This window comes from Dysidea avara, chromosome 12 (assembly GCF_963678975.1).
Source record: "Dysidea avara chromosome 12, odDysAvar1.4, whole genome shotgun sequence".
NCBI lineage: Eukaryota > Metazoa > Porifera > Demospongiae > Dictyoceratida > Dysideidae > Dysidea > Dysidea avara.
In genome coordinates, this window is record NC_089283.1 from 13,518,728 (window position 1) to 13,533,524 (window position 14,797).

The window sequence follows — 14,797 nt, forward strand, 5'->3', positions numbered from 1 at the left end:
AGTTAGACCATGCACGTTGTAATTGCTCTCATTGCTTATTTACCCGATTGTGTTATAAATTGTCAGTTATATCCATACTTATAATTGAGTATATAAGACCATCTGATAGCTAAAGTAGCATACACAGTATACCATTCATGTGAAGTTCTGCAATGCAGACAACATGTGATCATGTACATAAAATTTAGATACATCAGTAGGACTATATTACAGCTAAGCTTAGCACATTAGCTATTATGTTGTGTTCTAAGTTTACTCAGCTAGAAAAGCTTGTAAAGGTAGACCCATTGTAGCTAGGCTAAAAGACACCGAGAAAAGACATAATACGCATATATGGTACGCAGTGGCGGATCCAGATGGGTTTCTGGGGTTTTGACAGAAACCTCCTTTTAAATTTAGCTTAGTGGCATTCTCATTATATAAACATTGTTGTATTGACAATTTCTCATAGCAAACAACTATATACCAGTAGCATGCATGCAGTTGCACTTAACTAACACTATATGATAGCTATTAAACCATCAGCAACACTTTATTTTTCATCTCACACTGCATTAAAAACGATCGAGATACTCTAATAGAGCAGTCAAGTAACTACTCTAATAGAGCAATCAAAGCCACAGCTTGTAGTCACCATATTTTCCCTTAGTCTCGCGTGGCCAGACCGCTTTTTTCCGTATATTGGGTGGGGGAAAAAGGGTCTGGTGCAACTCCAATAGCTGTTTACTTCTGAGCCGTCCCCACATTCCGGGGACGCTAATTGAATAACATTGGTCACAAAGGAGGTGCCATGACGTCAGTAAAACTATGAAGTATTCCTACACTCCTGCTCCGGTTGTGAGTCTTGTTACACGATGAGGATTAACTTTCAAGACGCTATAAAAGAGACATTGGAGCAAATTAAGATTCGTTTAAAGGATAAACAGATCTCTAGTTAACTTACTGACGTCATGGCACCTCCTTTGTGACCAATGTTATTCAATTAGCGTCCACGGAATGTGGGGACGGCTCAGAAGTAAACAGCTATTGGAGTTGCACCAGACCCTTTTTTCCCCACCCAATATACGGAAAAAAGCGGTCTGGCCACGCGAGACTAATTTGCCCTATAGTTAGCTATAGTATTTAGTAATTATTTACAGATTAAACAGGGGCGTAGGCAGGATTTCCAAAAGGGGGGTTCTGCCCTAAGTATAGAATCTCCACAGCGGGGGTCTGGGGCCGTGTACACGTGTAAACATGTGTATTCTTATAAATTCATTCGCAATAGCGAGTAGAGGTACTTGAATTCCTCTGCCTGAAGACCTGTAGCTACCCATTTCAGTGGATTTGTTGAAGTTAATTCAGTTCTAGTTAACCAGTATCACGATTTAAAAAACTTAACTCTGAAAAGGGGGTTCGTCCGAACCCTTTGAACCCCCCCTGGCTACGCCCCTGGTAAAGTATTGAATTTATTGTAATTGCTAACAAAAAAGCCTAAAATCCGATCTCAGAGCTTCTAAAATTTCAAAATTTTCCGGAGAATTGTTTATCAGATGCCTTATTTAGCTAAACCAATTTTCAGAAACCCCCTTTTAAAAATCCTAGATCCGCCGCTGGTACGTACCATACGCGTATGTCTATACCGTACGCGTACGGTACGTATGGTACAAAATACGCATATGGTATAGAACAGTGCCACTTCTCCCATGGCATTGAATAATCTGTACGAAATGATTCCCATTAGAAATGTACGGGGAAATAATTACGTAAACTTTAATTCACGACATCGTTATGATGACTTCACGGAATTTTACGGGGTAAAGATTTAAATTGAAACCACGGGTATGGACAACAATTTCAGTAAGTTTATAATTGTTACTTGTACAGTGTAATTGACAGTGTAAAATTTGGGAGGTCTGATATCACTACTTATTGCGGCTCAGTTTGCTCACTGCAACAGATGGCCACAAGCCGGTAGCTAGCTACACTTGAAGCGTTACTCTCGCTGAGCGGAAGGAAGGGCCGCGTTCAAATAACCTCTATACTTAACCTCAAGGTATGATTGACAGTAAACTGAGTTTGGGTATCCACTGTTGCCATTGTGTGCATGCCCCCGGTGCATGCAGCGTCATTTAGTTAATACCTGTCGCCAAATGTGTAGCTATTGTTATGGGGATCGATAGTAAAATTGTTTGATCCCTAAAAGAAGCGCTTGTCGTGAGTGAAACCGTCACACTATGATCGACCCATACTGTGTGTAGTCTCACATAACCAGACCGGCTGCTTTTTTTCTTTTGTCGTGTTTAAAGCCCGCTCTAGTAATTAAGGTAAGGGCGGGCGTTTCCGGCTTATTTCTCCTGGAGGGAAAAACATGCTTAGACTCTTTTAAAAAGTGGTCTAGGCTTTTAAAAAGTGGTCTGGGCACGAGACTATCAATAGCTTAGTTCATTGGCTACAATTTGGTGCCACTGGTGGACTTTTGTGTAGCTGGATCTACAACTTTTGACAATTGTTGATTAGTGGTGATGAATAGCAAAGACCTGTTAATGAAACAACAATGAGAAAATGGTGCACATTTGCTTGATCCATCACAATTTGCTTGCTCGTGTAGAGTATTTTTGTGTGAAAAACTTTCTATACTTGTTCTGGCATCGTTCCTAATTCTAAGCAAGCATAGGCAGCACAAATTGTCAGTCACACTATACAGTGAACGGATATATGATTTAGAGGTAGTACAACTGAATCAAAGCCCATTCCCTATGCATTGTGATAATTTGCATGTGTAATCAACACAACCGCCAGCCTGGAGAAGGCACTGCTTAAGTATGCTGTTTCTGTGCTAATGCAAGGACTGATACAGATTTCCAGGCAGTTGATCAAATGTCGCATCTTGAAAGTGCTGCAAGACACTCGCAAGGTCTGAACATGCAAAAGCTTGGAGCAGTATAAAACAATCATGCTGCCAAAAATCACTGTCAGCAGCAAAGTAACCAGTCTAATAGAACGCTACCAGTCTCTACTGGGCCACGACACTCAATAGAGCACAGCATTTCCCAAAACAATGCCTACTTTTACTGCTGTCCAGAAACCCCACCCACATAAATTTTTGACATTTTTCTCAAATGCAAACTTAGACCACTCTTCGTACACTTTACCACTCACAATTTATACCACCAATAGCCTAGTCTTGTGCCCAGGTCGCTTTCTTTTATTTGTGTCAGGGTTAATTAAAGCTACTAAGACAAACTTTTGTATACAGTTAGGGTACTTGGGTACTCAAGTCATAGCCTGATTAGTTTCCATTCGATCCTTCAGTAGCAGATTATACGGTTTGCAAGGAGCCATGCTTAACTTCACTTTGCAATATGGGACCGTATTGTACCTTTTGATGGTGCAACAGATTTGGGTCTGTTCCTTAAAGTATGGGTCCGTTCCTTAAAGTAAAAACATAATGGCATGTGAATACCTGAAGCTAGTTATACAATGGTTAGTCAATGGCTTAGGCTGCAAGTGAGTGCAAGTTTGATTATATAATCATTTTAGTGTGGAGTGTGCCATGGTCTTTGTGCTAAACCATCCTGAATTAGCAGTAGAAGTTGTTAATTAAAAGCCAATAGTGGGTGGTAAATGATAACTATAGTGACATTTTCTAAGGGTGATTAATCATGTTATGTAGTATTATGCAGCAGTGATGTATTACTTAACATATTAATACTGTAGGTGCACCATCACAGAATCTACACCAGTTGTTACTTGGTCAGGGAATAGGTAGCAGTGCTGAACTCAAGGATGACTGCCAACCAAGATACTAGTATTCATTGGTTTAGACTGGACTGCTTACGACTTCATGACAACCCAGCACTATTCCATAGCCTCACTGCACAGACCATTAAGTGTGTGTTAATTTTAGATCCATTGTGTTTTAAGGACAGAAATCGTGGTCCTTCAGCACCTGTGTGGCAATTTTTGTTGGAGAGTCTTCACGATCTTGACAGCAAGCTACGAAAGAGTCCTTACAATTCACGTTTATTTGTCTTCAAAGGAGAGCCAACGGTAATCTTGCCAAGATTGATCAGGCACTGGAAAGCTACCATGCTCACATATCAAGCTTCACAAAGCAGTTATGAGGCATTCAAATATGATAATATCATTGCCAATGTTGCAAGGGCTAATGGAGCTAAAGTAGAATGCCCTTTTGGTCATACCTTGTTCAGTCCAGACACAATAAAGCAAATATTTGGAAATACTATTGCTTCTTCTGTTAAAGAGTTCATCAGAGCTGCTGGCTCTTTAAAGCCATCCCCGCCTGTTCCACAGCCATCACATCAGCCATCACATCATATTGTCCCTCTATCATGGAATATGGGATCTATGGAGCCACTGGTTCCAGGAGAAGTGCCAATACCGACCATGAATGAACTTGGGTTTACTGCAGAAGAGACAGTAAGAATGGGATCGTGGATTGGTGGTGAGACACAAGCACTAAGTAGACTGTTGAATTATTGTTGTGAAGATCATGAAGACAAGAACATGTTGAACTGGCTTCTTAGTAAAGAAAGTCTTAGCCCCTACTTCAGGTTTGGTTGCCTCTCTGTACGTCTGTTCTATGCACGGGTGCAGAAGTACACCCCCATTACTGATGAAGGGCAAAAGTTTTTATGCCGCATCAAGGGAAATTTGTTGTTGAGAGAGTACTCTTACCATTTAGCCATGGCCATACCAAACTTTGATAAGCAGAAGGATAATCCACTGTGTTTACCAATCCGCTGGAAAAGTGAGAAAGATTTAGTTGAAAGAGTTGGTAAAGGTCAAACAGGAATCCCATGGATTGATGCAGTCATGATACAGATTACTAAAGAAGGTTGGGCACACTACCTAGCTCGCAAGTGTGTTGCCTATTTTCTAACACGCGGCTGTCTCTGGCAATCATGGGAGTGTGGCAAGGCTATCTTTAGCAAGTATCTTCTAGATTACGAAGACCCAATTTGTGTCGTGTGCTGGATAGAGGATGCTTGTGCTGGCTTAATATCAGGCAAAATTGAGTCATTTAGCCCATGCAAATTTGGTCAGTTGATGGACCCAGAAGGTATCTACATTACCACATACTTGCCTGCATTGAGAAACTTTCCACCTGAGTACATTCACGCACCATGGACTGCACCAAAGTTAATACAAGAAGAAGCACAATGCATCATTGGAATAGATTATCCTAACCCCATTGTTGATGTGGAGGCAAAAGAATACATATGTAAAGCATGGTTAAAGGACTTTTTTGTCAGTTTAGCAAATAGCGTGACTCTGTCATCTCCAACCAATGCAAACATTTCATGAATGTATACACATAACTGTTTTAAATCATTCAAGTTTTCCTTATTTATGTTATATCAATTGTGTCATAAATTTATTGTTGTAAACATGTACTAAGAGACATAGCAAGCCTGTGCTAAGAGACATAGTAGTAGTCTGTACTTAGTAGTACTTTTTTCTGAGCTGTGTTATATTATTCATTAAAATTTTGATCAGAGTCTCTAAATGTATGCTAAGGGGTATAATGCCAGAAGCACCCACAAGGCACATTTGCACCTTGCGGTGCTTATAGTGGCTCCTGATAACAGTGCAGATAAATTTAGGTTATCAAATTCATCATGCCACTTCTAATCAACTCACTTAATTACATGTGCCTGACATTTCAAATTTGATTCAGACAGAACAAAGTATATACATACATAAGTAGGTTAGCAACTGTCTTTGTTAGTGATAACAAATCTTTGCTACTGGTTAACAATCTTTAACTGAGCAAAAGCTACTTACAAGAAATACAGAACTTATAGTTGCAGTAAATTCGGTCTCATTTTGTATACATGTCATACAACCCACACACATTGTTTCCTATAAACAAGGATGAGGTATAACTGAACACATGCCACTAGAGACCACAGAGAACTTGTACATTTTATTTTATAATAGTAAGCCTGCAAACTTAGGTAGACAGTTCCTGAGTAATGGCTTGCAGTTTGCCTAGATGTATGCATGACTTACCTTGATGAGAGTTTTTTAAAAGCCAAGCCACAAAGCTTTTGTCAACATCAGACTAGATGGCAAGCCAGGGTAGCATACCACACACACACATGCACACACACACGCGCACACACATACACACATGCACACACAGAGCGTTTTGCTCAGTAGTCAGGGACACAAAGGACTTCTTTTGAGGCACACCTGATAATCCTGTACCCTATGTTAGTCTGATTGCTTTTATCAAGAATACATCCACTCTCTCCTCCGGTGCTGGTGCTGTGCTTCAATGGAAGCCATTGGTGTTGATTGAAAAATGGATTAAGGTCCACTTGTGCCAACTCGTATATTTAAAGAAGCTTCTAAGACTGGCCATGTATAAACTTGTCCAGAGATACAGCGTTAGAGAAAACTCTCATTACACACATGCAGCTAAGCTATTTGGTTTTCTCCCTTTCTCACACCAATGAACTAGCTATAATTATGATATTTCAAAGAATTCGGTTCACATATCAACTTTGCATTGCTCTTTTTCCATTGAAATACAACAGCTCTTATAAGCATACAAGGTGTTTATAATGTGGATGAGTCACATTTAAACATGAAAAGGGTGTTAAACAGAATCCCTATATAATGCTTCTAAAGGTCAACTCATCAGCTTTTTTTCTATCTTGAAACTAAGTGACAGCTCTGCAAGTGTTTTCGCGACAAGTGTACTCTACCGACTCTAGTAGTTTCTTCAACGATGTCGAAATCACAAGAGTACTTAAGTAAAGTACAAGTACATACCAGAAGTACTTACGTAAAGTACAAGTACAGTACATTTTCCTATAGCAAAAGTTTTGCAGCCATGCATAAAAACTTAAGCTTGAGGTACAAACATGCAAGGTACAGTTTTTATATTCACAGAACCATTTATTACATGGCACAAATAATCATTTAATTTTAAAATCATTATAAGTCTACTATGATCAGGTTTAAATTCTTTTCCTGTGATGTTAAATAACCACTTAATTGGAATAAATGACATCTTTTGCCACAATGGTAGGATATGCTTTGCGATTATCCTTCCAAAAAATTTACAGGGTTGATTATTTTTGGTACACGTGGGGTTTCCAAGTACAGGTGTAGTCATCAAGTTCAGCACGTAAAGTAATTTCGATCAGTTACCATAGTTGAGTTGTCTTCTTCACAAGTTGTAGTGTCTGACGTAGAAGGATGCATGCACTATAAATAATAATTTCATGCCACCAATTCAACAAAAACCCTCATTACAGTAGTTGCACTTAGCCTTGCAGTCTCAAACTTCAGGAATTGAAAAATATTTTAGGACAACAGGTACTTTCAGGTTTTTGTCAACCATTCTCTTCAATTCTCAATTTAAACAACAGCATTGTTTTTTTAATTTTACCAGACTTATTTTACCAAACTTACAATCATCCACTCAGAATAACAGCTGCTAGTGGCTACATGATACATAGTAAGGTTGTAAAAAGTACTAATGAAGTTGAAAACTACAACCTCATCAAATTTATTTTCATTGACACTGACTGTGTACAAACTACAGCGTTTGCAGTACTTAAAAGTACTTACAAGTACTTTAAGTACATACAAGTACTTGGCAAAATACTTGAGTATAAGTACAAGTACATTACGGTAATTAAGAAAGTATCATCAGTTTAAGTAAAGTACAAGTACTGTAAAACTTGTACTTAAGTGTACTTAAGTATAAGTACAAGGGCGGATTTAGGGGGGGGTGCTTGGGGGGCTGAAGCACCCCCTCTAAAATTTTACAATGAGCAAGCTAGGAAGCTTCTAGAAGCTGTAGTACAGGTGCAGTTGCATTTTATACACATGTATGAGCAATGAAAAGATGGAAAGAGCAGGGGAATAGCTAATCTTATCCAAGAATTATTAAGAAGGGTTTAAAATTATACTTTTGGAGTAAGTCTTACCTTAGAAACTGCTAAATCCGAAATACTCTAATAGAACAGTCAACTACTCTAATAGAACATCCATCATTAAAACTAAGAAGTTACCAAAGTGTAAATTGAAATTAAACCTATTCTTCTAGACCTGTGCACTGCTACCCTCACCATTATACCAAATATCCTGCCAGGTACCAATCACTTTAGGTAAAAGAGATATACCTTTAATGTACTATAAATTGCATAAAACATCATTAATTGAAAATCTATTCTGAAAAATAACCTTTTCTGTCAAATAGTTTAAGTTTTTTTAGGCTCTGCTACATACTTGATTCTTGGATTGAAATGCTTCTTTTGCAAGTAAAACAATAGTCTTATATAATAGTGAATTTCTTAGCATTTATAAAGTTCACAAGGCTACAACATCTGAGAGCTGTTCATTTTTGTTTATCTTATTTGATCAAATCCCATGCTACATTTGTCTAAATCTAGCAGCTTCTGGAGTTTGCACTATCAAATCCCTTGAAGCTCAACTTTAAGCTCAAATGATACTGCAGCATTTACGTTGTCATTATCATTGTGTGGTAAAAAGGGGTTAGTTGTGGCAAAAAACTGGTTGTAACAGGTTGTTATTAAAGTTATTAAAGTTTATTAAACTGGTTGTTATTAAAGGTATAAATCTTTTACCTAAAGTGATTGGTATCTGGCAGGATATTTGGTATAATGGTGAGGGTAGCAGTACACAGGTCTAGAAGAATAGGTTTAATAGTTGATGGATGCCATTGGATGGATCCATCGTTAGATTGATATAGCAACCTGCACCACAGAACATTGGCTATATAATGAAGTAGAACAGTGGCTATATATGAAGTAGATTCAATCCTGTGTGCTAAATATTCTCCTTGGCCTTACTTATGCACTCTTTATTCTCTTTGACAAGCCGCTATTATACATTTTCTTAAAATCCAATAACAAAAAACAGTGTATAGTTGTTGTTTTTTTTTAATTAAAATTACTTTCAACTGAACTCATTCATCTTGTACCCATATTTGGTAAAAATAACTTCTAGATTCAATCTTGTGATAGCCATTTTCCAAAAATTCCAGGGGTCCGGGAGTATATATGTCACCAGATCTAGAGCCCCCTAACTGGAGAATTCTATACAGCTGAGTGCACATGCACTCCACACACTGGTAAATCAGTCTACTTGACCTCTCCACTCACACTTACCCTCTCTATACTGCTTGGACAGCTAGTGTAGTTTGAGCCATGAGACTGTAAATTATGTTATACTTCAAAACACTAAATTTGATCATGTGCAACTGATACCCATATGTATCCACTACTAGTTCTTTAAGATGTTAGTCTAAGATCAAGACACACGGTAGTGTGTACTGTCGTGCGGCCCAAGAAGCCGGCGCGTAACACCCGTGAGTATATTGACAGGAAGAAAGAAAACGCAATTTTCGCACCTCCGTAGCTCTGTGCTTCCTTGATGAAACAAGACGATTTTTGCTGTGGACATGCCCTCCAACTTCAGCACTCCACATTCCAAATTTGAGCGAAATCGGTTCACGCGTTCCTGAGATATGCAACTTCAAAAATTGGCTTAGTTTCTTCGTTGTTTTTTTTCTTCTTATTTTTCTTCCTCTTGTCGCACACTTACAAAAACTGCTATAAAACGCGAACGCCCTATCTGATTGCCTTGAAATTTGGCACACAGAAGGGGGGTATAAAGGCGCATCTCGGTACCACCTTTGGCTGGAATACGATAAACAGGGAAAGCGTTATGAGCAATTATTCACGAAAAATAACACCAATATGTTGTCACGCCTACAGGATAAACCGCGTATGGAAAGAAGCTGAAAATCGGTGGGTGAATAGGTTAACTATTCAACCTCAAACCATTTGTGATTTGAAAGAAATCGAGCTAAAAACCAGGAAGATACAACGAAAAAACCAACAGTGTGTAACAATTACGCAATCGAGATTAGCTAATAAAAAAACGACTGCTTGCCACGCCTACCAGATAAACCGCTTGGGGTAATGCTTTGAAAATCGTTGTACAGATGGAGTAATCATCTTAGAAAGGCTCATCGATGGTGTAGAAGAATCAGACTTAAAGCCACGGAGTTATAACACGAAATCCAACTTGGTGTAGCAAGTGCGAGACCAAGATACTCTAATAGAGCAGTCATCCTAATAGAGCAGTCACCCTGAAGAGAATTCAAGATTATGATTATGATTACTGAAAACACAGTTACAAACTAATATGTTCAGGTAAGGAAAAACATTACAAATCACATAGATAAGAGTCAGTTATAATTTATCTAAAAATACTTGTAGAGATTGGGATTCTATTGTGTCAGTTGGTAAATTGTTCCAATCGCGGATAGATTTGGGGTAATAGCTGAATTTATAATGATCTGTTCTAGCAAACGGAATCTCAAAATGGAAGGGGTGGTGGTGACGGGTGGGATATGTGGTGTTAGTGAAATAATTTGGGACTGTTAAGACTGATGAGGAGTAAACAATGTTGTAGAAGACTTTTAATCTAGTCACATATCGTTGGTGTTGAAGTGATGGCCATTGTAGATCTGCTAACATAGATGTAACACTACTGTTATATCGGTAGTCTGACTTGACCTAACGAACAGCACGTCGTTGTACCATTTCTATACTTTGTATCTCCTTCTGCAAGTAGGGGTCCCATACTGCCGATCCATACTCCAACAGTGGTCTCACTATACTGGTGTAGGCTAAACATTTAGTTTCTGCAGAACATCTATAAAGGTTACGTTTAACAAAGTTTAGCATCCTTGTTGCTTTAGAGATAACTTGATTAATATGAGGTGTAAATGACATTTTTGAGTCTAAGAGAATTCCTAAATAAGGGTGTTGGGTAACTCGCTGCAAAAAGTAATTTCTGATAGTATAGTTGAAAGTAGAGGAGGATGTTAGTCTACTACAGGTAAGTACCACACACTTGGAAATGTTTAATTCCATTAACCAAGTTTCAGTCCACTTTAATATAATGTTGAGGTCATGTTGTAATAATAATTGATCTTGCTGACTATTGATAGTTCGATATAATATGCAATCATCTGCAAAAAGTTTCAAATGGGATGAGATGCCACACTTGATGTCATTAATGTAGAGCAAAAACATCAATGGGCCAAGAACAGTTCCTTGGGGAACACCTGACTGAACTTGCACAAAATTTGAATCATGTCCATTCACAACAACACGCTGTGTTCGCTGAGTCAGCCAAATCTTTATCCAGTCATAAGTTGTACCTTGAATCCCATAGTGAGAAAGCTTGTTTAAGAGTCTACAATGCGGAACTGTATCAAACGCTTTCCTAAAGTCAATGAAAATCATATCTACTTGGGACGTATTGTCCATGGCCAATTGTACGTCTTCAACAACAGATATGAGCTGAGCCTCACATGAATGACCTGCTCTAAAGCCAAATTGCTCGTCAATTAATATGTTGTTGGTGTTGAGGTGCTCTGCAATGTGGTGATACATAATATGTTCTAATATCTTGCAACAAACTGAAATTAGTGAAATTGGCCGGTAATTGTTGGTGTTGCTTCTATCCCCCTTTTTAAACACAGGTGTTATGTTGGCTTTTAGCCAATCATTTGGTATATGTCTAGATGTTAGGGACTGGATAAAGATAACAGTTAGAATTGGAGCAATCTCTTTTGCACAAAATTTTAGAATCCTGGTAGGGATGTTGTCAGGACCAGATGCCTTACTTAGATCTAGAGTTTCGAGGAGGTTTTGTACACCATCACATGAAACTGCAATATCTGGAATTATAGGATGTGGAGTGCTGTCGCAGTTTGGTATGTCAGTGGTATTCTCTTGAGTAAATACAGACTGAAATTTGTTGTTTAGAACAGTAGCTTTTTCTTTAGAGCTGTTGATAGTATTACCATTTTCATTTAAAGGAGGTATACCATGTTGGTCTTTACGAATATTCTTTATGTGAGAGATCAGCTAGAAACAAGAAACCTGTATAGAGATCAGCTACACACAAGTCACTCTGTAGAGAGATCAGCTAGAAGAAGTTGCCTTGTAGGGAGTTCATGCAACTATGGAAAGAGATAGTTCAGCTAGAAGAAATCACCTTGTAGAGTTCAGCTACAAAGAAACCACCATGTAGAGAGTTCAGCTACAAACAAATCTCCCTGTAGAGAGATCAATAGAAGAAGTTACCTTGCAGAGAGTTCAGCTACAAAGAAACTATCATGTAGAGAGTTCAGCTACAACAAATCTCCCTGTAGAGAGATTAGCTAGAAGTTACCTTGTAGAGAGTTCAGCTACAAACAAATCTCCCTGTAGAGAGATCAGCTAGAAGAAGTCACTTTGTAGAGAGTTCAGTTACAAAGAAACCACCATGTAGAGAGCTCAGCTACAAACTAGTGACCTTGTAGAGACATCAGCTAGAAGAAGTTACCTTGTAGAGAGTTCAGCTACAAAGAAACCATTCTGTAAAGAGCTCAGCTGCAAACAAATCACCTATACAGAATTCAGCTACAAACAAATCACTCTGTAGAGAGATCAGTTAGAAGAAGTTATCTTGTAGATAGTTCAGCTACAAACAAATCACCCTGTAGAGAGATCAGCTAGAAGAAGTTAACTTGTAGAGAGTTCAGCTACAAAGAAACCATCATTTAGAGAGCTCAGCTTCAAACAAATCACCTGTAGAGAGTTCAGCTACAAACAAATCTCCCTGTAGAGAGATCAGCTAGAAGAAGTTACCTTGTAGAGAGTTCAGCTACAAACAAATCACCCTGTAGAAAGATCAGCTAGAAGAAGTCACCTTGTAGAAAGTTCAGTTATAAAGAAACCACCATGTAGAGAGTAACTAGTGACCTTGTAGAGACATCAGCTAGAAAAGTTACCTTGTAGAGAGTTCAGCTACAAAGAAACCATTCTGTAAAGAGCTCAGCTGCAAACAAATCACCTGTACAGAATTCAGCTACAAACAAATCACCCTATAGAGAGATCAGCTAGAAGAAATTACCTTGTAGATAGTTCAGCTACAAACAAATCACCCTGTAGAAAGATCAGTTAGAAGAAGTTACCTTGTAGAGAGTTCAGCTACAAACAAATCTCCCTGTAGAGAGATCAGCTAGAAGAAATTATCTTGTAGATAGTTCAGCTACAAACAAATCACCCTGTAGAAAGATCAGCTAGAAGAAGTTACCTTGTAGAGAGTTCAGCTACAAAGAAACCATTTTGCAAAGAGCTCAGCTGCAAACAAATCACCTGTACAGAATTCAGCTGCGAACAAATCACCCTGTAGAGAGATCAGCTAGAAGAAGTTACCTTGTAGATAGTTCAGCTACAAACAAATCTCCCTGTAGAGAGATCAGCTAGAAGAAATTACCTTGTAGAGAGTTCAGCTACAAAGAAACCACCATGTAGAGAGTTCAGCTGCAAAGAAATCACCCTGTAGAAAATTCAGCCACAAACAAATTGCATGCCCTGTAGAAAGATCAGTTAGAAGTTATCTTTTAGAGAATTCAGCTACAAAGAAATCAATCTGTAAAGAGCTCAGCTGCAAACAAATCACCTGTACAGAATTCAGCTACAAACAAATCACCCTGTAGAGAGATCAGCTAGAAGAAGTTACCTTGTAGAGAGTTCAGCTACAAAGAAACCACCATGTAGAGAGTTCAGCTGCAAAGAAATCACCCTGTATAAAATTCTGCCACAAACAAATTGCCCTGTAGAAAGATCAGTTAGAAGAAGTTACCTTTTAGAGAGTTCAGCTACAAAGAAACCATTCTGTAAAGAGCTCAGCTGCAAACAAATCACCTGTACAGAATTCAGCTACAAACAAATCACCCTGTAGAGAGATCAGCTAGAAGAAGTTACCTTGTAGATCGTTCAGCTACAAACAATTCACCCTGTAGACAGAGCATCTAGAAGAAGTCACCTTGTAGAGTGTTCAGTTACAAAGAAACCACCATGGAGATTTTTGTAATCAATATATGTATTATATATATAATTTGTACATTTACTGATAAAATATTTAAAATACATCTACTTCATCTTTTCTTCTTCCTGTGGTAAAGAAAAAAAGATAGGTTAAAAAAGTCTTGGGGTATACAAATACAAAAAGAAATGAAATCTAATCCAAAACAGCCAAGCTGTAAAAAAAGTGTGTGGCCCTCAAAAAGGCTATGGTGAAAAAAGATGTGAAATCCAAGGTGGCGGCCAAGAAATGGCTGTGATGGTAGGTTAATGGTAAAAATTTTAATAATGACAATTCAGGTGAATTTTGTGCCAAGACCAAGCGGCACAAAAATTCATCTGAATTGTCGTTATTAAAATTTTTACCATTAACCTACCATCACAGCCATTTCTTGGCCGCCACCTTGGATTTCACATTTTTTTTCACCATAGCCTTTTTGAGGGCCGCACACTTTTTTTTACAGCTTGGCTGTTTTGGATTAGATTGAATTTTAGCTAGATGGCTGTGCCCTTTAGTTATATTGACAAGCTGTAGGGGAATAATGGTATCACATAAACAAAGTGACATCATTTTCCACTCAAAATTACTACCAAATTCAATCTCAATAGGCCAAATTTGCAAAATTTTCCTGTGGGAGCCGCATGCCCCCAGACCCCCCTAGATAGAGCATGCTCCGCATGCTGAGTGTGCTTCGCACACTAGTTGTATTAACTTTCTTGCCACATATTAAAATGTCCATGTTAGCATCCCCCTTCTGAAATCCTAGATCCGCCCCTGAAGTACTCACTGCATGTACTTGGCCCCATGTCTGATCACCACGCAAGTGAAGGCCATCACTCCGAAGAACGCTATCGCAGAAAGCGACGTAAACAGCATT

The 14,797-nt window shown here is 38.5% G+C and overlaps 1 protein-coding gene across 1 annotated transcript; it reads left to right on the plus strand.

Annotated features, from left to right (window-relative positions):
* Window positions 1–3,759: 3,759 nt before the first annotated feature.
* Window positions 3,760–5,310, plus strand: LOC136239853 (cryptochrome-2-like). The gene has a single exon (XM_066030604.1). It carries the CDS (start codon window positions 3,769–3,771, stop codon window positions 5,308–5,310), a length of 1,542 nt encoding a protein of 513 aa, XP_065886676.1. The 5' UTR covers window positions 3,760–3,768.
* The last annotated feature ends 9,487 nt before the right edge of the window (window positions 5,311–14,797 follow it).